Below are 25,145 nucleotides of genomic sequence, written 5' to 3'. Positions count from 1 at the left end.
GGTGATATTAAATAATTGTATAGATCAATATTTAGACCAAAGTGGAGCTAATAGGGAAAAACAAAAATTTTGAATTAGTCCCCGAAGTGTCCACTCTTTTAATATTTTGATCAAGTAAGTTCATATAGAACTTACAATCTTACTTTGTTTTATGAGTTGTGTTATGTTTGATTTCAAATATATGTAAGTTTGAACATAATTGGAATATTAGTGAATTTGGCATATATGACTAGAATGAATTAAATTGAAATGTTATGTAGTATATGACTTTAATGAAATAGTACATGGTACAAATGTGGAAGTTGGGATGTGTATAGGGCATGTAATTAAAACATGTGATCATATATAGGTACAAAATGAAATATAGATAATTACAGGGATGATATTGAAATATGTGAAATTAATGCCTGAGTGAACTTTGTAAAAGGTTATGATACGTTTGGCATGTCAATAGGGTCTTGTGCGTGCCTGTACCGGGATTGTCACAAACTTTAACGAGATCCAATATTTGTTACGGGTTCTCAGGTATTATATGACATAGGTTTAGCTCGGACGAGTAACCTAATGTGTCGTGATATAGGTTTAGCTTAGACAGGTAACATGATTCATATAAATATTCAGAATGGATGAATAACTTACTGTGGTGTAGTTAACCCGTGTATTCATGTCTATTTTACTATGGTTCACTAGGAGAAACATTATAAATGAAATTAGAAATTTGAAAAGAGGATGAAATAGAATTAGTAATCAAATTGAATTGTCATTAAATGGATTTGATTGTAATTGGATGCATTTATATAATTGATAAAGAAGAAAGGTATTTTTGAATTGTGAATTGTGTTAGTAATCATGTATGCTTGATATGAAATTGTGAATTATGGATTGAGAATGTTATTGTAATGAATATAAAAAGTATTGTAAATTGATATGCTTAAGTCACGTGTACTATTGATGACCATAGACAGTGTTATAAACTTATATTTGTGTTGTTTGAATGCCTTGTACTAGACAACAATATACCAAATTAAGGTTACATTTGTACTTGCATAATATTAAGGTAAGTATAGTATCTTCCATTTGAACTTACTAAGCATTCTTAATGCTTAACTTAGCTTTTTCCTCTACCTTGTAGATCGTCACCTTATGAAACTCCCGAGTCGATCGCAGAGAAATTCACACTATCATCAAATCGATAGAGTTATTCTTATTTTTCGTTAAAGTGTTATGACATGTATATAGGACCAATATGTCACTTAAATTGTGAACATAATGTATGTATCAAGAAAATGGTTTTGGTAATGTTTGTGTTTGCACTTGCTAGTTTGCCATGTGACAAAGTTGATGCTTGATTTTGGATGTTAAGTTAATAAATGACTTAGATGATGCATGTTTAGCTATGTTTGATGTTATTAAAGAGGTTGATCATGAATTTGCATGAATTGCTAAGTTAAGGATTGAAAAGTAATGTAGTTAAGGTATAATAAGTTGATATATAAGCTAGAATTGGTATGTTTAGGTGCAAAGGTGAGTTGGAACTCATTAGATGATTTTGTCATAATTGACATAATCAATGCTTGATTGAAATGGCTATGTGATCTTATTGATATGAAATGGTATAAAACATAGATGTTTTTTTTTATTGTAAAAAGGATGTATGAATCATTTAGGTTATGTTATAGATTATTAAATTGGAACCAAATGATATTTTCTCCAAAAACAGGGGCCTTGTCATGACTACTAACTTTGAACGTCACAATGTGGGTCGAAAGTGAGTGACGTCGCGATGTCGATATGCATGAAGTCGCGATGTGACTTATTGAGTTGGCAATGTCACAACGTGGAGATTGTGAAGTCACAACGTTGATCCAAGAAGTTCAAAATCTTACAATTTAGTCCTAATTCATGCTTGGGTTAACAAAAGAGCTTTTGTAAGCTCGTATGGGACCTAGAAATGATTGTGACACATGTTTATAATATGGATGACACTTGTTTGCTTATGTGATTGGTTGAATGTTGTAAAAAAAAATTTAAGTTGCTCTGGCAACGAATATAGCATCCTACAACTCAAACTCAACGATCAGGTCGGGTGAGGGGTGTTACAATAATACTTGACTGAGGACATTTAAGAATGATCACATCATTTTTTGGATATTATCATTATACAGTTTATTTAACCACATAAATAAGTACTGAAAACAATAATGGAAATACCTTTATTAATAAATTATGTAAAAGTATGTTATTACAATCATCACATGATTGATCTTTGGGCACACTCCAACACTAATGACTTATTAAAAGGTCATTCATCCTTCTTTATTTGGTGCATTGAGTGAGGACAAATATGTTTTTTTAGGAACCTTTCTTTGAGTACAAAATCATATGTATATTGAGTTATTATTTTGTAGCTTAGTTTGTTCTAAGTAGGAATAACATGTTTAGTGAGAAAATTCACTTTAAATGTACGAGATTAAAGGTACAATAATTTTAGAATTGGTTGAGCTTGAATTAATATTTTGCTTAAGACTTATTTCATGGATTCATCTCTGAATAAGGTATTACCAATATACATAAACATCTTCAGTTTTGAAATATTTTTTCTAAAGTAACAATGACAAAGTTATAATAGCATTAGCAAAAGTACTTAATCTTCCTGATGCTTTATACCAAAAGATATGATATTGCTAGGCCTTTATCTTATTATAATGGTTTGAATCACTCTTATTAAATTATTTCAATCCATTGGTTGAAAAATTTTGAAATGCATTTTTATAGAAAATTAATAATAAATCATTAAAAGTATTAATTTTAACTATCAAAAATCAAAATGTGACAATTTTATTAAAATAGAAGGTAAGAAGTTGTCTCTAAACAATGATTGAAAATGATATTTACCGATGTTGAATCAAATAAAAATATTGGTGAAATACCGACATACTAATAAATCTCAAGCAAAGGATGCGATCATGTTTGCATCAAAATTTCACTCCCTTCCATTAGTCATTAACCCTAGCGAAAGCATTTTTCACTTCCATTTGTAAGTAAAGGACAAGCGTTGGTAAAAACAGAAAAAGAAAAGAGAAGCGGAGGGGAAGGGGAAGGGGAAGGGGAAGTAGAAGAGACGCGCGAAAGGTAAGCGAGTGAAGAAGGAGAAAAGGGTAAAAAGAAAATAGGAGGGGCAATCCATTGGTGAGATAATGGAAGGAAAGAGGGAAAGATGGGCCTCTTCCCGTACTCTTGGATGGGACTTTTCTGGAAAGTTTTTCCTTTTCCTAACATTATTCTCATTTCCTTTTATGTTTCCAAACGCTCCTTCCTTTTCTTCTACTTCACCTTTTTTTTTTTTTAATTTTAACTTCCCCTTTTTCTTTTTAACCATTCTTATATATATTTTTTACGGTAAAAAGTAAAAACTAGATTTGTCAAAGCATATGGAACTATTTGACTAATCCGGTTGCTATTCCTCTGTTCTGAATATAACAACATATTTAGACTTTGCTTTTGTTTTATGCTAATTTCAAAATTTAAATAAAACCAACGAAATTTACCTTTTGTAGGTTTAAACCAAAGAATTTAAAAATTTCACAACTTCTTCTACTCTAATCACCAAATTTCATTGATTTTTTCAATATTGGTTTTTAAAAACAGAGCCTGAAAAGAAAAATTGAACTTATTTAGAAACAAAAACAAATTTCTTTCATTCATTCATTTATCAGAGAAAGTTAAAGTACAAAAAAAGAAAAACAAAAGCTAAGAGAGAGAAGAAAAAAAATAAAAGAAAACTACTAATAAAGGAGATTGTGGATGCTTAGCTCAAACTGGCCTCGTCTATGCTGTATTGGGCAGTCAGGTTTATAGCAGATATTCTAACTTAAGCTAACCTCTCCTCTCCCTTGCCTTCCTACCTATACTACCTTTTAGCTAACTCACAACTCTCCTAGGTTTTCTTTTTCTTTTATTACTCATTTATTTGTTCCACCTTTATATATAAAGAGAAAAAGAGATAAAAGAGACAGTTTTTAGCTCTCTCTCTCTCTGAATTCTCTGGTTTTTTTCTTCTTTTTTATTACTTCTAAGAGAAGATGGTGATCGTGAATTTTTAAGTTGTTCTCTTTTGAAGGATACATATCAAGTTTCATCAAGATTATAAGTAGGGGAAGTTGTGAAAAGAGAGGCGGGAAAATGTGGGATCTTAATGACTCTCCTTATCAGCAACCTAGAGACGATGAATCCGAGGGGTGTTCATCACAGAAAACTTCTGTAGATGGAGATGAAGATAAGGGTAAACGGGTCGGATCCGTTTCGAATTCGAGCTCTTCAGCTGTGGTGGTGGAGGATGGATCGGAAGAAGAAGAGGGAGAGAGGGTTAAAGCAGCTTTAAAGAAGCGAAGCAACAAGATGATTTTTGGGTTCCCGGTGCCTGGTGAAGGAGTTTTCACGGAGAACAGTGATCCGGCTCCAGTGACCCGTCAGTTTTTCCCGCTTGATCAAGACCCGGAAATGGGGGCCAACTGTGTCGGAAGTGGACCAGGGTTCCCTCGTGCTCACTGGGTTGGTGTCAAATTCTGTCAATCGGAGCCTCTCCCCCATGCTAAATCTGTTGAAGTTTCTCAGCCCATGAAGAAAAGCAGGAGAGGACCCAGGTCAAGAAGCTCTCAATATAGAGGAGTTACCTTTTATAGAAGAACTGGCAGATGGGAGTCTCATATCTGGTTTGTTAATTTCTGTTTTTTTTTCTAACAAAGCTTTGAATTTTCTTGTTTTTTTTTCCCTCGAGCCAATCAGAATTTAAGCCTTTTTTTTCTTTGGGTTTGTCATTTAACGTACAGGGATTGTGGAAAGCAAGTTTACTTAGGTATGGCTATTTTTTCTTTTTTTAAAAAATACATTTTGAGACAGATTTTGTTTTTGCAATTTAATGTTTTGTGAGTTAGATAAGATGGGTCTTTTTCTTCTCATCGGCTTTGATTATATATAGGTGGATTCGACACAGCACATGCAGCTGCTCGGTAAGTCCTCAAGTTTTAACCTTTTTTTCTGTTTTTCAAAGCAAAAAAGAAAAACAAATAGAAGTTTTAAGAAAGTTTTCCTTCATTGTTTGTGGCAGTGCATACGATAGGGCAGCAATCAAGTTCCGGGGAGTTGAAGCCGACATAAATTTTAGTATTGAAGATTATGAAGATGACTTGAAGCAGGTGAGACTCAGAGAGAGAGAGAGAGATGAAAACATTGCATAGTTTATCTTATCTTTGAGTGGTTCTACTTCTATCTTTATCTTGTAAAGTTTCTTTCTTTTTCTTTTTTTTATTTCTGGCTTTATATTTTGTTGGTCTGGAGACACGTAAATCACATCGTTCACAAAAGGGAAGATTCTTTTTGTTGTTTTAACAGATGTGTAACCTAACCAAGGAAGAATTTGTGCACGTACTTCGCCGACAAAGCACCGGATTTCCTCGAGGAAGCTCCAAATATAGAGGAGTCACCTTACACAAATGTGGCCGATGGGAAGCTAGAATGGGCCAATTATTAGGCAAAAAGTAACATTTATTGTTTCTCTCCCTTCATTTCCATTTCTCAGCTCCCAATTGTCTTCACTGCCATCTCTTTGTTTTTACAGGTACGTTTATTTAGGCTTGTTTGACACAGAGATTGAAGCTGCGAGGTTCGTGTTTTCCATGTACTTTGATTTTGATTAAAATCTGGTGAGATTGGTAGGTTATTGAATTCTCTGGTACCTTTGTTTTGTAGGGCTTATGACAGAGCAGCAATTAAGTGCAATGGTAAAGATGCTGTCACTAACTTTGATCCCAGGATATACGACAATGAGCTTAACTGTGGAGGTAAGTAAATTTGCTCGTTTAGGATATATAAAAAATATCATTCACCGCTCCTTCAAAAGATTCATTCCAAGTTATGGTGTTGTTTAGAAACTTCGGGTAATGCTGGAGATCACAACCTTGATTTGAGCTTAGGGAATTCAACCTCGAAGCAAACGAATCTGGAGTTAGGTGGTGATAGGCAAATTGCTATGAGCGATCAGCACAGTCTGCCACCTGAAGCTGATTGGCAATATAGGGAATTTAGGTCTAAGGTTGGTATTGTTTAAATCCTGATTAAAAATGGGAGATCTATACTTGTGCTTTGCTTTAGCAGTGATTGATTTTGCTCATTGTTGATTGTGTTACCAGGTAAATCTGCAGCAGGAGCCTTGTAGAAGCAATGGTGCTACTCATGGAAGATCGGATGGATATAGTGAGGCAGAAACAATGCAGTTGTTGAGCCAAACTCATATCCAATCTCCAGCATCAATTAAGTCTAATGAAATGCAAAGATATGGACAGTTCAGGAGACCTGGAGATAACAATGTGTTTCACATTCCTCCATCATCTTATCAGGTTTGAAGTTTATGATTCAGTTCATATAATTTGTAATTGCTTGATTTGGGATGTATGTATACCAGGAAAGCCTCCAGTTACTAACTAAATTGTTATATTTTTGTGACTTAATAGATTCATTTTCCAAGCAGCAGCAGTGGAGGCCGAATAGGGAGCGATCTTTTGCTATCCATTAGTGAACAACAATGGCAGTCAAGTCCTCACCAAATGTTTGGAAATTCTGCAGCATCATCAGGATTCCCATCGCAGATTAGACCTTCTTCTCAAACTTGGCTGCAGAAAAATGGGTTCCACTCACTCATGAGACCCTCCTAACCCAAAAAGTAGCCAGAAAAATGTCTCCGCTAATTAAAATATATATTTCTTTTTTCTCCTTGTTGGCTTTGTATGTATGTAAAAGATCAATGCTTCAAGATGCTCATATTTAAAATCCCCCCCTTTTCCCTCTACAACTTTCTCGGAAAATCATTGGAAGAAGAGGGAAACTTCTGACTCTCTTGGAGTTGTTGGGCATCCGGTCAAACTAACAAACCGACGAAAAACGTTGAACTATATAAATTCCGGGTTCTGACTGAAACTGCTAATCTTTTTCTGTCGTCTTTAATTCAAGTTATTGGCCGCTCTATACGGTTGGCTTCATTGTTGTACCCCACTTCCACTTGCTATACAAAATTAAAGTAGTATTTAAGTTGAGTTTGCCATCTTTTATTAGCACGTTGTAATGCAGTACTTGCAGCATGATTTCTCCTGGTTTGACCTCTAAATGAAAGCTTAGAATCAAAAGAGAGTATTGTATGAAAACTGATTTATTATCTTGGAAATATAACAGGATGGTGATGAATGGTCAGCGTCAATTTGTTGTCCTTAGAATCACTTGGCTCTAACCAAAACCAGACATGGCTATAATGACGAGAGGGACTGATCATCTCACAGACCCTCACCCCTCTCCTATTGCTTTAAAAGATGACACTTGCAAGGGAAAGAAGTGAGAAAGAGACGAAAAGGGTTTATGGGTGTAAAGCGTTAAATTCGCCCAACCCTTGTCAGTTTTACGAGGAAAATGACTTTAAAAAAGTGTTAAAAGCCAAGTACGGCTACAATATCTTGGCTCTTGGATTTACTTTTACACCATGCAGACGACTAAATTAAATATATACGGTGGTATCTCATATGTCTCCCTCCAATGGATTGTTTTTTTTTTTTAATATCTATGATAAAACCTGCGAGGAGTGTACGAGGAAAAAAGAAGAAAAAAAGTTAAAGTGGCTTTGCCTCTTTGGTTTTAAATATGAATGAAAATTCCCATCAACTTAATTTTATTTTGGATGCCAATAAAAGTTACTTTATAACAGTCCAATTGTGAATGATTGATGTGCTTTTGCATTAAGAAATTGGTTACCTAATGAATAAAATAGGAATTGTGGTTTTCGTCATTTGGGTCGTCATTCTTCATTTTTTTTATTGGGTTGCATATGGGGTGGAGGGGTTTTATTTATTTTATTTTATTAATAGTTTTAAAAAGGAAATTTTCTATAAGAAGAAAGGTCAGGTCCACCTTTTTTTTTCTTTTGGTGAAAAGGTCCACCTTCTTTTGTTATCATTATCTTACGAATTAAATATGCAAAATTTAACTATCACTAAACTTATCGGAGATTCATTAAAAAAAACAGCTGGTTCGAACTTCAATGTGTTCATTTACAATTTTGTCAAAGTTGAGAAGAATATGCTGACAATGTTTCAAACGATATAAGGGTACTTTATTATCATTGGTTTCTACATTAAACCAAAAAATAATGGAAACTTTGTTTAACAACAAAAAATTCAAAGTTGGCATGTTGCATAAATATATTCAGTCAAAGAAGCAAACTTCATGAGCTGATAGCTTGAAAAAGAAGAAGAATTAAAAGCATCAGTTTTAGGCTTTATGTAAGAAAGCCAATGCGTCCATTAATTGACAAGCTTCAAGAAAAGAATCATTTCCCAAGCTCTTTTAATATTTACTACTTTCGTTTTTCATAATCATCCAATTGCTATGTTTTTGGGTTTTATTTCTTCATTTTATTACATGTAAAAAAATAGACTGATATTTAGAAAGAAAAATGATCATTTTTTTTTGTGTGTTTGGATGTACTAGAATCTCCAATCAGCAAAACTTTGAACATATAGTCAATATAAAAGAGTGCAATGAGATGATATTATATTAAAATACTTCTCAATGGCATAACGTTAATGATTATGCCATGCATAATAAAAAGTTCGTCTCTATAAAAAAGTTTAACATACAATGCTTAAATAGAGACAATTTTTCAGAAACCATAACTAAGCTTATAATAATTTTTTAACCCAATTGTTCCTAAAGATTTTATATTTGAAAAGCTTTGTCTTGTCGATGCTCCATTATCAAAAGCGTTAGTAAGAGATTCCCAAAGAAATTTCTCCATTGACATCATTTCTCTATAAAGGTGTGATGAGAGAAATTTATCTTCAGTGAACTTGTTTAAGGCAATCTCACCAAATTTTTGTCATAACTCAAATGTTATCATCATTCACACTTATTGGATATTTTTCCTTTTACGTTTTGATCCAATAGACGCAGATAGTTTTGTTCTAATCTTCTCATTTTCTTCAATCTCAAAATTTGCAGACATTTAAGCCTCATTAGCACCCTCCAAATCTATTTCAAGAAATGTTTTTACAAAACTCGTTGTTGTCGCCAACAACTAAAGCCATTTCATCGTAATTAAAACTTGATTTTTTTAGTTAAAAAATTAATCATACTTCGGCTGTGCCTATTTGAATTGCATTACATTGATTCTATCCACTTGATCACTTGAATTGCTTTGATGTGCCTAGTTCATTATTTGATTTATCCTTACCTATTGTCACATTAATAAATTTATAAGCAACGACAAATATATAAACAGTAGAAAGTTTTGTCACATAACTTATAACTCAACAATTAACTCAATCTCATAAAAATCTCAATACTTAACAAATAACCAAAAAAACTCAAATGCCACAATAATCTCAGTATCCCAACCAATGCAAAACTCAAGTGCCATAAGAATTCCAATGACTAACAACACTTGGTACATAATACTTTCAGTATCCAACAAATTTATAGAAATACTCAATCTTTTTTAGTAGCCCATCGTATACTTTCTTCTTTCTCTTCATACTTTTCAAGAGTTCATATTATCAAATCAGATGTACTTCATATAATTTTTTATTGATTAAATCATTAGAATCAACTTTTATTATATATGGTAATAAATGTTACAATAACCAAACACTATGTAATTGCATTTGAAAATCCCAAAATAGTTAGCATGAAACCCACAGAATATTTCTTCAAAATCTCAAGTCTTCAATAATATTTTTTAGTGATGAATGAAAAAAAATTAAAGTGTCATTTGCAATTTTTGAACGATGATGATTAAAATTTTTTTCAAATGATATCACACATCTGGAGAAAGAATTCCATTCTAAATGCTATAACCTACCTCATTAAGCTAATATTTAATTATAAATTTAGAAGATATAAGTATTGGTAAACAGACAATTTAGCTTTTTAAGTACTGCAATTTTTTTTATTACTAATTGTTACTTTTCGGAATTTTAAAATTTTTTGGACGTGCATATGCAATACTTAAAATATGAGATTCATGTGCATTATTTTCTCAACCAATTAATATGTTGAAAAATTTCAAATCTACAGTGATGGAAGCAAATACATTTTCGATGTTCCCCCTTTATGGTTAGGAAAATTTCCTTAAATATTGGGTGGAATAGATGCACGAACACATGAATATTATCTAATGCTCCTGCACAATATTTAAAGTATGAGTAAACCTTGGGTTGTTACTTATTCTAGGGAATTTGAATCATTAAGTAAACTAATGACAATTTTGTATAATTAAAAAATAGATTTCAAGACTATCATAAAATAATGTTGGCCTTCAAGGGGCATTCTTCATCAAGTACAAACTTGTGTTTGTCGCTGCTAAGAATGATGTGCAAGTTTCATTTTCATTCCTTTTAATTGTTCTCATTCAATTTGTTATCAATAAGAACATTAATGAGAGGGGTTGGTGCCATTTTGAATTGAAAATAAAATTATCACATATTAATTATCGTTGTATGAAACAAATAAGTCATGTGACACCCCATGTAACACACTATACCCGACCTGATTTATCTGATCCGAGTATATGATGCCACCAGACTTAAACACTTAACACAAATTTTAAAATGGACGAAGACTTTACTAAACGTGCTACTTTTCTATTTATTTTTATTCTAAGACAGATTCTGAAGGTAAGCGTTTGTTTGATTACAACTGATTCTCAATGATAATATAAGACAATATCACTTAAACTTTATTAAAACAGACTCAATTGTGGCATACAATTCTATTCGTCATTTGAAAACATGTTTCTAAAAGTGTCTCTATATGCATAATATCACACTACGATCATCCACATTGGCACATTCCTAGCTTGATCCCTTCTGGCGAACTGATACAAACATACTAACCTGTATTAGAAATAAACACCCAAAAGTTCAATGGAACATAATAAGTCTCATCTAGAATTACCATTTTTAACGTTATTGTTGAAATCCTTGACTCTAAGATTTTGGACTTCCTTTCAAACCTTGGTGGATACCTTTCTGCTTCCTAGTTGGTGGATAGCCATACATCAGTATCTACACTTAACCATCTTTTACACATTTCACTCAATTGGCGGATCGTAGACTTTACACCATATTTTGAATCCCATTGCACAATTTTTTTTGCTAATAGTAGTTGGATACATTTCTCAGAATGATTACTCAACGGATGCTACTCTTGACGTATTCCTTTACAAGATCCAACAATTAGTAGAACACCAATTACATCATATTTTCAAATCAGTCCAAATAACCAAACTTGCTTTCAAGAGTATAATTTTTTAATTCAAGTGATAGAATCCCAAATGACTTCAATACAGACCTAAAAAATTCCAAGTTTGGTGACCACTGGCACCACCAATATGCCAAATACCCCAAGTTTCCTGTCATGGCGGATCACCATGGCGAAATCATTAAACAGGTTCATTGTTGAGGACTTTTTCTGATAATGCCTCATAGGCATGCCCAGATATTATGATGTGTCATAATTCGGTGTAGCAGATTAAACTAGTTTTCGCACTTGAGGAGCTTGAATACAAACATTTTTATTATGTTTTAATTAAGTTTTCTTAGTTTCGTTTACATTCAATAAAAAGCGTAATTTGAGTCCTTTATTGACCTCAGGGGTTGAATGAGGCCTAAGGGTGAGCTAATATAATTTGTGATTGTGGAGGAGACCATTAAAGGTTGTACTAACTCAATACTGGTTGTTGTGCTGCAACACAAGGAGTTTAATGTCACAACATAAGGATCAGAGAGCAAGAATTCCAAGACTTCCTTCAGTGTCGCGACACAACCAAGGGATGTTGTGACATACCCTTGAAGCTACCCTGAGTACGAGCATATTGCCTTCGATGTCGCGACACCGGTCCTATACGAGAAATACCTACGAGTCAGGGACGTTTTGGTTTGTACAATCAAATATTAAACACAAGAGCGTCAATTGACCTAGGGTTGAGGACGATGACAACCTTAACTCTATAAATAGGCTCGTTTAAAACTTAAGACGAACATCTTTTGATACTGTGTAATTTTCTTTATAGTTTTAGTTTTTAGTTTTTCCCTTTTTCTTAGGCTTTAAGTTATTTTCAGTTTCCCATTTGCCGAGAAATTTGATTAGTGGAACTTAATCAACTCTTTATGGATTTTGTGCTTCAATTAAATATAATCCAGGCTTCTCTTAAACTTTCGTATCTTGATTTTCTATTAATTTTCATATTTCATATCAAGTTTATTATGTTTTTTATATCTATGAGGAACTAATCCTCTTATGGGGGATTAGTGAGTGGAGGTATGATTAATTGATTGTTGTGTAGCGTTTCTTAGCAGATCAACTGTTTGGGAAAGGAAGAAGTTAAACCCTAGGCTTGATGACCCTAAGAAGTCATTTAGGTAGGAATTAACAAAAAATTGTATAGCCTATCTGTGAACACTTTAACCCCGAACCATTTTAGACTGTGAGGTCAATAGATAAGTAGTTCTTGCTGACTCATTATTCTAGTGGAAGATTGAGAGATCATGCTAGGCTAATGACTAGTTGATTGAAAAGGGAATCTAAAGCAATAGTTAGTTCACCCATGCTCAGATTTGATTAAGTTTCCATAGAAAATTTCTTAAAGTTTTTCCATTTATATTATTTTATTTCTTTAGTTATTAAAAACTCTTTCTTTATGTTTAATCGTAATATAATTTATTTAAAGTACTAATTAGCTCTATTTGTTCTTAGGTTAGGATTAATTTAATGCTTACCCCTTTTGGGTACGATCCTCAAAGTACTTACCTACTTCGTTGTAACTATATTACAACATAACATGTATACTTACGGACACCGCCTATTTTACATATTTTGTGCAAGATCTCTACTCTGGTCATTGGTACATCCAAAAGTGGTCATCTTACCACAAGGGTGGAATAACAACTTATCGTTTAGGCATTACAGAATTCATAATACATACCTTCTAGAAAACTTGCCACAAGTTTTTCCAAATTACTACACCATTGAGGCTTTCTGAATAATACGCATCGAAGGTTTTACAGAGAGTTAGCCACAAAGGCCTTACATAGTATTCATCACAAAGGCTTTCTAGGTAATCCGTATTTATTGTCCCAGTGGACCTTCTTTGTGGATGCCATGGGGCTTATCCTATATGGTCTTATATCTTCACACACTTTTTGAATATTATCATATGATGCCATGACCATAGACTTTCCACAAATTTATTCAATGATCTGCCAATTAGGTTAGCATTATAACTGCCCTATCGAAGACGCCACAATAAATCCCCATTTTCACAGTGATCTGTCTATCTAACTAGCAATATACCTACCTAATTGGAGGTTACACAAATAAATCTCTTTCTCACTTTTTTACATAACCCAAATTAATCAGGTACTAGAATCATATAACAAGAAAGTATTAGGCAATGACCACACACGCCAACAACATCATCTTATATCACGTAACATCATATCATGCCACACATTGTTCACCTCATTTACGCATTTGTAGATACCTCCCAAAAAACACACATACACATAATTACATGACATGCATGAGTCAAGTTTATAGACTCACCAGAGACCTACCTTTACTTCGACCTAGAGTTTTTGTTTCGACTGTCTTTCTCAATCCAGTAGTAACAAGTACTTAAAAGATCATAAGACCTCAATTAGAATCCCCATTAAAAACATTTTACTAACATTTCAAATACGTGCGACCCCCATATAAGGCCTTCTTGAACATTCTTCCCTTCTATAATCGTAATGTGTAATGCTGTAAGACTTACTAGAAGGCAGAATCATTTAGTCGGTAAATGAGATTTAGTTCTATCTTAATGAAGAAGAAGAAGAAAATGATGTTGAGGTTAGAAAGAAGAACCTGAACAATAAGTAGATAGAAAAACCATTTGAAATGTCTCTTTCCCATAAATATACTCTCGATTCCCTAGATTTCCCTACCAAATCCAAGGTAGGTAAAAAAAAATTCAGCAAAGGTTTACCTTATTGTTGACTGGTCATGGGAAGGGTCAAATTAATCCAATTGACTCCTGTTGAAAAGTTGCCAACCATGCTACTATGTTGATTTTTTAGTTGGCTTATTTTAGTGAACAAGTAATCTTTCATATATCTTGCGACTTTGCTCTTTACTCTGATCTTTGCTTCTTTTGCTACAGAATCCCAACAACCCCCAACTAAACCCGATACAAGATCCACTTGAATAGTGTTATACAATTTGGGCATATAATTTCTTGGTGGTGTTTCACGTTCGATATGGTCTTAAAGACAATTAAGTCCCTACAGCTTCTCATACACTTGATGTAACAGCTCGTTTTCAGTGAAATCAAAACAGTATTTTCGGGATCACAAATCTAAAATTAGTAAAGTTCATAAAGGTTAAATTAGTAAAAAGTTCATTAATGATAAAAATAAAAGAAATAAAATTAACCATCATCTTTATTCATCATCATCAACTGATTCTTCACAAAAGAAAGAAGCCATTTGTGAAGCTAGGTTCGACCAAGCTTGTAAGCTTAATTGGTAAGTGATTTTTGTCCCGTTTTTAATGATTTCTATGTTTCTGGGATAATTATAGCTTAATCTAGCTAGCTTGGGGACTAATTTGTGAAACTGTTAAACTATTAGGGTTTTACCATTGATGAATATATATGAGTTTTGAAGTTTAATGATAGAAAGTGAATGGTTGTTGTTAGATAAACAACTTTTGTAAAAGAATTTTTGATGAAATTATCAATTAGGGCCTAAATTGAAAAATGGAAAATACTGTGTAGTAAAATTGTGAATTTATGAAATATATGGGTTGTTACTAAAAAATAGGCTAGGCTTGGGTAAGGGTTAAATTGCATGAATTTCATCTTTCGAGCCTAGGGACTAAATTGCAAAGAAATTAAAAGTATAAGGGAAAAATGATAAATTTTACAAAAATATGTTTTAGACTAATTTGAATGATAAATATATTAAATTGAGTTAAATTTATCCGTGTAAATCCAGTCAGACATCGTACGAAGTTAGATCGAACCAAAGAGAATCTCGGATTAATCGCCTCCGTATCTACGTATACTAGTCGAGGTAAGTTTGTGTAATTAAATTGTGTATTTATATGTTTTAATTGAATTATATGTATGTGATTCGTATAATTACCATGTATAAATACCGATCGTATATCCGACGACGTACGACAATTAATGAGTCCCGTTTGAAACTTAGGAATTCATAGGATACAAATGAAATGTCATTAGGGATTACTGATTGTAGTCATTTTTTGAGCCTAGGGACTAAATTGCAAAGAAATTAAAAGTATAGGAGCAAAATGATAAATTTTTCAAAAATATGTTTTGGACTAATTTGAATGATAAATATATTAAATTGAGTTAAATTTATCCGTATAGATCTAGCCAAAACTCGTACAGAGTTAGATCGAGACAAAGAGAAAATCTCGGATTAATCGCCTTCGTATCTACGTATACTCGTCGAGGTAAGTTTGTGTAATTAAATTTTGTATTTATATTTTTAATTGAATTATATGTATGTGATTCGTATAATTACCATGTATAAATAATGATTGTATATCCGACGACGTACGAAAATTACTAAGTCTTGTTTGAACCTTACGAATTCGTAGGATACAAACGACATGCCATTAGGGATTACCAATTGCAGCTCGTGAGAGCTTACCGATTCTCAGCTCTTATGAGCTTACCGATTGCATCTCGTGAGAGCTTATCGATTCTCAGCTCGTATAAGCTTACCGATTCACAGCTCGTATGAGCATACATATACAGGAATTGATGGATTACAGCTTAGCACACTATGTGTGAGCTATCCCGAGTATCCAACGATATTCTAAATGGTTCAACGGGCAATGTTCTGTTACGAGATGAAATGAGTTCAATACGAACTATTACAAGTATATATACATGAAATACATGGAAATGATATTACATGATATATTGAAACATGAAATGGATGATACTTGTATATGAAACTTGCTTGGTGGTTATGGTCATCCATGTTTATTGGCTATTATATGTGTTACATGGCTAACATGTTGGTGAATATGTACATAGGCATTTGGCCAAATTGAGTTGGGATATGTCATGTTTACTTACCTAAATTGTGACTAAATGGTAAGTTAAATTCTATGTTATACGAACTTACTAAGCTTAAATGCTTACTCGGTGTATTTTCTGTGTTTTTAATGAATCGAAAGCTCGTTCAGGTTGGAAGCTTATTGAAGCTATATCACACTATCCATTGGCTCACTCGATACTTTCGGTTTGTTTAAGTTTGGTTATAATGGCATGTATAGGTTATTTTGGCTAACGTTGGCGTATATGCTTTGTTGATAATGTGGTCATTTGTTTGGCTAGTGTTTTGGCACTTTGATGATAGTATAAGTCTAGTATATGGTATGTAAATATTTGCTCTCTAATGGTTGATGAATAACTTGGTATGGTTGAATTATGGAAGATGAAAATTGTAGTATGAATATGCATATTGAATATTTGCTTTGTGATAGGATATAATTGTGGTAAATTGCTGTTTTGGTGGAAATGATTTATATGGTCATTTGGTGCTAGTTTTATAATAGAGTTTTGGTACCAAATGGTATATTTTGTTAAATTATTTACTTGGTAATTTTTGGTGTAAATATGCGTACATGTTAGTTGAATAATTGGTTATATTGAACACATGATTAGTCATATTTGTAAGTTGTCATTTGAGGTGCCTAAGGGCATATTGGTTGTATGTGATCATACCATTTGTATAAGGCTTGATTATGCTTGTTTTGGATTCCTTATTATAGCTTGTGTATATGCACATTTTTAGGTGTAGGTTTATACCAAATTGGGTGAGAAATAGGGCTTGTAAAATGACCTATTTTCGTCCACACGAGTAGAGATACGGGCGTGTGTCTCAGCCGTGTGTGACACACGACCAGGTGACACGATCGTGTGTCCCTTGTAGTTTTCAATGGGTTGCAAGTTAGGCTATTACACGGCCTGGCACACAGGCATGTGAGGTTACTTCGAAGGGAACACGGCCTAGCACACAAGCGTGCGACTTGGCCATGTAGCCCAAGTTAGTTAGTTACACGAGCATGGACACGGGCTTGGACATGGCTGTGTGTCCTTATTTCGAATACTCGCACGGCCTAAGACATGAGCGTGTCATTGGCTATGTGAGTCACACGGCCGTGTGACCCCTGTAGCTTTGGAAATTTTCAATGTTTTTCGAAAAATTATCTGAGTTTTCGATTTAGTCCCGACTTATTTCTAACGCGTATTTTGGGCCTTGAGAGCTTGTATAAGGGACAATATGTATGATTTTGATTGGTTTTGATGTGATTATTAAGTTATAAAATGTTTGAAATTTTTGTCCGTTTGATTTGTAATCACCGGTAATGCTCCGTAACCCTATTCCAGCGACGAATTTGGGTTAGGGGTGTTACAGTTGATAGACTCATAGTGCTCCAACAAAAGCTAAGGTGTACTCTTCTTAGGCGCACACTTTCTTGGGCTTAATCTTTCTTCACTTGAAAACATCCTATAATTAATTTCTTAAATACCGCCAACGGACTGATACTTTAATGCTAGTATGCGCCAATACTCTGACTCGCCAATCGGTGAACAGGGTGGTAGATTATGTTACATAGCACGCCAAACAATGTTTACACATACGTTACTCATTTTTTTAAATTCGTTGATTTTTGTGATGTGACACCTTAGACTCAATCCAGACTACGGGTCCAAATGCGAGATGTTGCATTCGTTGCCGAAGCAACTCAATTCGTCTTCTTTCATTAATTGAGTAAATGAGTTAAGTTTGAAAATGCTTTTGAAGAATTATATAAAATTAGATAAAATAATTTTCAAGTGTTTGGAAGTGTCTAGACAAAGTACGAGTCTTTAAGGGTTAAAATGGACTAAAATAATGTGAAGACCTTGCCAAAGACCTAGGTATTGATACCTAGCCCCCTTACTGTAGCAATTAACAGTAAAGGTATCGGACCCTAGGTCCCTGAAGTAAAAAATTTGCCCTATAACTACCTTATTTTGGTACCTAATTGTACTAAACACCATTTCACACTTATAAGACATAAAAGTTGAATTTAGATCCCCAAAAAATGTATCATAACACCTCCAAATATGGAGAACTAGAGACAAATTTAAAGAACATTTAATTATAAATATGTTATCTTTGAAAACATGATAAATCCAATTCAATTTCACTAAACATGTTCAAACTATGACTTAAGGAGACCCATGCATTTAACCATTAACATACATAATGACTTAACTATATCCCTTTTAAAAGCAACCAATTTCAAACTTAATGCTACCATGAAACTTACTCAATCTAGCAGATTAATTTAAGATATGCTTATTGTAAGATTATTGTAATTATAGAATAACCAACTTGTATATAATAGGAAATGATTAATTTACTCCTAGATTGATGGGTTGGTATCACATATATATAGGTGTTGTGTCACTATTGTAAAAATATAAGAAATGATATTCTTTTCTTATTTTCCTTCTAGTTTTTATATGGTATCAGAGTAGGAAATTTTTTCTTGGCTTTTATAGTAACCCTAAAAAATATTTTCAACAGTTCTTAGTCATGTCAAAAACTTCATTAGACTCTACTTTCTCATCTGCCTAACCAAAATCTACTGGAAATCAAGTTTCCAACTCTGAATTGCATTCTATTCAAATTAAATGGTGATAATTTTTGGTGTTGGTCTCAATCCGTCCGAATCGATATTCAAGGACGAGGAAAGATTGGCTACCTGATAGGGATAAGGAGGAACCAACAAAAGAGAACCCCTTTTAGGCTCTTTAAGAAGTTGAAAATTCCATGATTATGACATAGCTTGTAAATTCTGTGGATGAAGATATCAATTCCAACTATATGTGCTATTCTACTACCAAAAAACTCTGGGATAATGTTAATCAGATGTATTCTGATTTGGGAAATCACTCTCAAATTTATGGGTTGACTATAAAACTTGGGGAGATTCGTCAAGGAGAGGACAACGTCACCAAGTATTTCAATTCATTGAAAATATTATAGCAAGTTCTGGATCTGATTAATGATTATGAATGGGAAGTTTTTAGAAGACTGCAAGAACTATAAAAAGATAGCAGAAGGCTATCGCATTTACAAATTTCTTATTGGGTTAAATATTGAATTTGATTAAGTAAGGGGGAATTATAGGTCGATAGCCTCTACCTCCCATTGGTGAAGTATTTGTAGAAGTAAGAAAAGAAGAAAGTCTCAGGAATGTGATGTTTGGAAAAAGAGAGACTGTTGTACCACTTGAGAGTTCAGCCCTAATGGTTTCTGATGCCAATAAAGTCCAGTTAAGGTAGCAAGGACAGAAGTCTCAAGTGTGGTGTGAGTTCTGCAAAAAACCACACCATATTCGAGAAACCTGTTGGAAAATTCATGGTAAACAAACAAAATAGAAGAGTAAAAAATCTAGAGATAAGCTTAATAATGCTTTTTCCTTTACAAATGAAGCTTAGATAGATCATTCAATAAAAAGCAACTTGATCGACTTCTAAAACTGCTAAAATCCAATTCCTGATCTAGTATTCTTAGTGGTTCTCTCACTCAAACAAGTAGCAACTTTAATGCTCTATCTTGTAGTCAAAATTCTTTACCATTGATCATTGATTCAGGAGCTTCGGGTCACATGACCTCTCTGTATTACTTGTTTAATACTTGTTCCCCCTGTTTTATGAAAGAAAAAGTTAGGGTTCCAGACAGTAATGTTTTTTCTATAGTAGGAAAAGGATATACATCTTGAATATGTTTTACATGTTCCAAACCTATTATCAGTCAACAAATTAACTAAAAATTCTAATTGTTGTGTTGTTTTCCCTGGTTCTAATTGTGAAGTTCGGGACTGAAACTCGAGGAGGATGTTTGGAAATAATAGGACGATCGACGACCTCTATTATTTTGATGATAATTGTTCCACAAATAAAATAGCCTCAAGGCTTGAGTAGTATTAGTTCAAGTTCTATTCATGACCAAATTATGCTTTGGCATCATAGATTAGGACATCCTAGTTTTTCCTATCTAAAATAGTTGTTTCTAGATTTGTTTAAAAATTTAAATTGTTATTCTTTTCAATGTGAGAGTTGTGTTTTATCTAAAATTCATTGTGCAACTTATCTTACAAAATCCTATTCTGCATCAAAATTGTTTTACCTAATTCATAGTGATGTGTGGAGACCTTCCAAAGTTACTGCCATGTTTGGAAAAAAAAATTGATTTATAAGTTTTATTAATGATCATACTCGTCTATGTTGGTTCTACTTGATGCATGAAAAAAATAAGAAGTAAAAAATGTGTTTCAAGAATTTTGTAAAATGGTTGAAAACCAACTTCGGTATAAAATCAACATCCTTTGTTTTGATAATGGAATTGAATATTTTAGTGATCTTTTGGGAATTTTTTTAAAAGAAAAAGACATTTTACATCAATCTACTTGTCGTGATACTCCTTAATAGAATGAAATTGTAGAAAGGAAAAGTAAACATTTACTTGAAGTGGCTCATACCATTATGTTTTCTATGCAAGTTCCAAACTATTTGTGGAGAGAATCTATTTTGATAGCATCATATCTTATAAATAGGCTTCCTACTCGTGTTCTAAAATATGTCACACTTGTAGATCATTTTAAAAGCGTTTTCCCTGAGTGTAGAATTTATTTAGATTTGCCATAAAAGATTTTTAGGTGCATTATTTTTGTTCACATACCTAACGAGTTTCGTTCTAAATTTGATCAGAGAGTGGAAAAATGTGTCTTCATTGGGTATGCTCCGAACAAGAAAGATTATAAGTGTTACAACCCAGTAACTTTTTTTTTTGTAAGCATGGATGTCACATTTTTTGAAAACTAGCCTTATTTTCCTACAAAATTTTTTTCAAGGGCAGCAAGGAAGAGAAGTAAAAAAATTTTGGGAAAATTCTACACTCCTGCCAAATCTTGTTTTTAATGATTTATCATCATCTCTAGAAAATGTTACTCAAGATGTTAGGCATAAGGAACATCCTAATCTGTTACATGAGTCACGAACATGGGGAGAAATACCACAAAAGGACAAAATCAATCTTGAACTTGAGCTCTTGGTTTATTCATGGAAAAGACTCAAAAAAGGGTAATAAGTTGCAGATCACTCTACCACAAAACAGTTCAAAATCCTTGGGGGAAAGTTCTACACCTGATTTTGGTAATCTCAATCCTATTTTGACTTATCCACCTTTTTTTTGTTTCTGTCTCTAATTCTGATTCATCTCTTTCCAACAAGCCTTTTGATCTTGACATCCCTATAACCCTTAGAAAGGAAAATCGAACATGTACCCAACATCCTATTAGTAAAATTTATCCTACCATAGCTTTCAACTCGTCATAGAGCATTTGTTAGTAAATTGTCTAACTTGTTTGTTCCAAGAATTATCCAGGAGGCTTTAGGTGATCTGAATTGGAAGTTAGCAGTTATGGAGGAAATGAATGCTTTAAAGAAGAAAAGTACTTGGGAGATTGAACCCCTTCATCTCCCCTTCACTAAAGAGGAAGACATTGATGACTAAAGAAAAGTAAATGATCGAATAAAATACTACGTGTGGTACCTGTAAGTGTGACAGGTCAGTTATAATATATTTGTACAACGGGGTACAAGAGTACTCCGAGGATCTAACCCAAGAGAGTCAGAGATCGAACAATTTCTACTTACAAGCATACAAAATATAGAGTCTATGAAACTAATCACTTAAAATTATATTACGACAAATAAAAAAGTCAAGGAAGATTAAACTAATCTGCGAGTAAGCTACCAATGACTATTGCAAAACGTGCGAAATTATGAAATTAATAGATAAACAAGAAATGGTGGTTGATTGATCTCGATATGGTTCACTTATCTGTGAATTAGGGATCCAAATCACATAAACTCTTAAAATGGTTCCATTTTACTTCTCAGTCTCAATTTTACCAAGTTAGACAAATTAATTCGATTTATCTCTCGATCTTATTGGTTAATTCAAGACTAATGAAACGGTGCTCAACAAGATCTCTTCTCAGTATCACTTGCCTAAATCTTCCCTTAGGGTCGTCAATTCTAAATTTTTAGGGTCATTTAATTTAGTCCAATTTATTACGATTTGGTCCCTCATCCAAAAATCAGCTTGCCACATCTCTATCAACCAACCACTTTAAAAGTTTAGTTACCCATATGAGAAAGAAATCTGATGAATATAAAAGTGCAGAACTTGGAAGCCATTAAAGAAAAACTTAAGAAAAATGTAATGATTTGGATTTTTTTGCAAAAAACTTAAAAGAAATGTAAAGAAAAGCATACAACATAAAAATTTAAAGTATGAAACATAAAGGGAATAAGCTTTAATAGATTAAACTTAAAAGAAAGTAAGATGCATTAACTAAAACTTAAAATGTCATTAGAAGCAAGGTACAAAGACTGAAGGTGCAAATAAATCTAAGCTATAGCATTAACTAACTTAACTAACTACAAGAACACTAAGAACAGGAAGGAAGGTTGTAGAAAAGTACAAGTCTACAGCTACTAAGATGGAACTAAGAAACCCGAGAAGAAAAAAAAGAAAAACTAAGAGAAAAACTAAAGAAACCTTAAGCTAAAACTACTCTAATGCGACCTCTTTTTCATCAGCCAAATTTTTTCTGATTTAAGTAGCTATTTTGATCCAATTTTGTTCCCAAAATACCCTTGAACAGACCTTTAATGATTGGTGGTTTGGTTGGACAAAGACTACCCTTTGTGACATTTGTTGTCCCATTATGATGTGGATATTGCAATACCCATGGGATTGATGTTGCGACATTGTTGACAATCCTAAAATGGGGTTGCCAAAGCATGTTGATATCGCGATACCATTGTGTGTGGTCTCCATTATTGGGCTTGTTGGAGGTATCACGATTTTAAGGGTAGAGTATCGCGATACCTTGTCCTTTGGTGAAGTTTTGGCTTAATTTCAGCCTTTAACACTTCTCTACAACACTCAGTCAAGGATTAGCGCTTTAAATGGTACATGTATTCAATTTATGCTTATTAACTCAAAAATTTAAAACTACAATAAATATATATAGAAAATACACTACTTCGCTAAAAAACAAGCTCTTCAAGCATAATGTGGAAGCCTAATTTGCCATATCAAATTACGACAGATCTGAGATAGTAAATTTACCCAAATATAAACAAATTGTGGGATGTAAATGGGTATTCAACGTGAAACGCATTACTGATGGAAATATAGAAAGGCATAAGGTAAGTCTCGTTGCTAAATGGTTCTTCTAAACCTTTGGTATTAATTATCAAGAAACCTTTTCTCCCATTGCGAAACTCAATTCAATTTGAGTTTTATTATCCTTGGCTGTAAATCAAGATTGGCCCTTGCATGAGTTTACCTCTGGGTTTTGATAAAGGGTCAGGTGAAAATAATGTCTGTAGGTTAAGAAAGTCTTTATATGGACTCAAACAGTCACCTAGAGGTTGGTTTGTACAGTTTGGAAGGATGGTAAAAGCTCTTGGTTATTGTCAAAGTCAAGCAAATCATACAATTTTTTACAAGCATTCAAATATAGGAAAAAATAACTATTTTGATTGTATATGTGGATGACATAATCTTGACAAATGATGATCATATTGAACTAGAGAAGTTAAAGAAATGATTGGGTAAACAATTTCAGATAAAAGACCTATGAGCACTAGAATATTTCCTTAGGATGGAGTTCTCTCGATCTAAAGAGGGTATTTTGTTTCTCAACGCAAATATATTCTGGACTTGCTTAAGGAGATAGGTTTGCTTAGATGTAAAGCAACTAAAACCCCATTTGAACCCAACCTAAAATTGGAGCATGCTGAAGATGTAAATATGGTAAATGTTGACATGTTTTAAAGACTTGTTGGGAGGTTACTTTACTTATCCCATGCGCGTCCAAATATTACATTTTTTGTAAGTAAAGTAAGTTAGTTCATGCATTCACTAGGACAAGATCATTTTGAAGCTATATACAAAATTCTAAGATATCTAAGGGGGACTCTTGGTAAGGGGTTGTTGTTTAAAAGGCATGAACATTTGCTAGTTGAAGTCTACGTTGATGCAAATTGGGCTGGAAGCACTATTGATCGAAAGTCTACATCAGGTTATTATACTTTCGTTGGAGGAAATTTAGTCACTTGGAGAAGGAAAAAGCAAAATGTGGTAGCTAGAAGTAGTGCTGAAGTTGAATTTAGAGTAGTTGCCCATGATATTTGTGAAGTTTTGTGGATTAAAAGGCTAATGGAAGATTTAAGATTTTCATGTTCTTTTCCCATAAAAGTCTACTGCAATAAAAAAATTGCAATTACAATTGCTCACAACTCTATTATTCATGATCGAGCAAAACATGTGGAAATTGGTAAGCATTTTATCAAATAAAAACTTGAAAAGGGATTGACTTGTATACCATATGTACCAACCATTGAATAGATAGCAAACATACTTACAACGGGGTTGCACAAAAAGTAGTTTGATCACTTAATTGGCAAGCTGGCAATGGAAGATATTTTTAAACTAGCTTGAGGGGGAGAGTTGAAAAGGAATGTAGATTAATTTAAGATATGCTATCTGTAAGATTATTGTAATTATAGAATAATCAACTAGTATAAAATAGGAAATGATTAATATACTCCTAGATTGATGGGTTGTGATCACCAATATATAGGTGTTGTATCACTATTGTAAAAATATAAGAAATAATATTATTATCTTATTTCCCTTCTAGTTTCTATACATATTTATCAAGTAAAACTCATATACGTAAAAAATTACCAGTACTTATACTATATGAAAATGTCATTTAAAGACTGAAGACACATGATAAAAGATTTCACTAGCCATTTGGATTAAATACATGCCAACTATTTAGCTAACTTGAAATGAACTTTACAAAATATTTTGATCGAGCTAAGAAATAAGTCTTTGGATGCCAACGAACCTTATTAGTTACTCGACATGCCTATTGAATAC

At 33.2% G+C, this 25,145-nt stretch overlaps 1 protein-coding gene across 1 annotated transcript; it reads left to right on the top strand.

Annotated features, from left to right (window-relative positions):
* Positions 1 to 3,681: 3,681 nt before the first annotated feature.
* Positions 3,682 to 7,088, top strand: LOC107913226 (floral homeotic protein APETALA 2). Its single transcript, XM_041103938.1, has 10 exons — positions 3,682 to 4,712; positions 4,830 to 4,855; positions 4,979 to 5,009; positions 5,108 to 5,195; positions 5,392 to 5,537; positions 5,618 to 5,662; positions 5,749 to 5,840; positions 5,928 to 6,091; positions 6,189 to 6,395; positions 6,510 to 7,088. Exons 1-10 carry the CDS (start codon positions 4,183 to 4,185, stop codon positions 6,708 to 6,710), a joined length of 1,530 nt encoding a protein of 509 aa, XP_040959872.1. The 5' UTR covers positions 3,682 to 4,182; the 3' UTR covers positions 6,711 to 7,088.
* Positions 7,089 to 25,145: the final 18,057 nt, after the last annotated feature.

The sequence above is a fragment of the Gossypium hirsutum genome, chromosome D11, assembly GCF_007990345.1.
Source record: "Gossypium hirsutum isolate 1008001.06 chromosome D11, Gossypium_hirsutum_v2.1, whole genome shotgun sequence".
NCBI classification, from domain to species: domain Eukaryota; kingdom Viridiplantae; phylum Streptophyta; class Magnoliopsida; order Malvales; family Malvaceae; genus Gossypium; species Gossypium hirsutum.
Note: the sequence above shows the minus strand (reverse complement) of the source record. Positions and strands in the feature narration are given on the sequence as shown.

What these genes read in the sequence shown, in the direction of transcription:
- LOC107913226 (XM_041103938.1), top strand. Translation starts at nt 4,183, where the DNA reads ATGTGGGATCTTAATGACTCTCCTTATCAGCAACCTAGAGACGATGAA. An exon ending in TGGAAAGCAAGTTTACTTAG is followed by an intron (nt 4,856 to 4,978) that starts GTATGGCTATTT and finishes GATTATATATAG; the next exon opens with GTGGATTCGACACAGCACAT. An exon ending in ACAGCACATGCAGCTGCTCG is followed by an intron (nt 5,010 to 5,107) that starts GTAAGTCCTCAA and finishes TGTTTGTGGCAG; the next exon opens with TGCATACGATAGGGCAGCAA.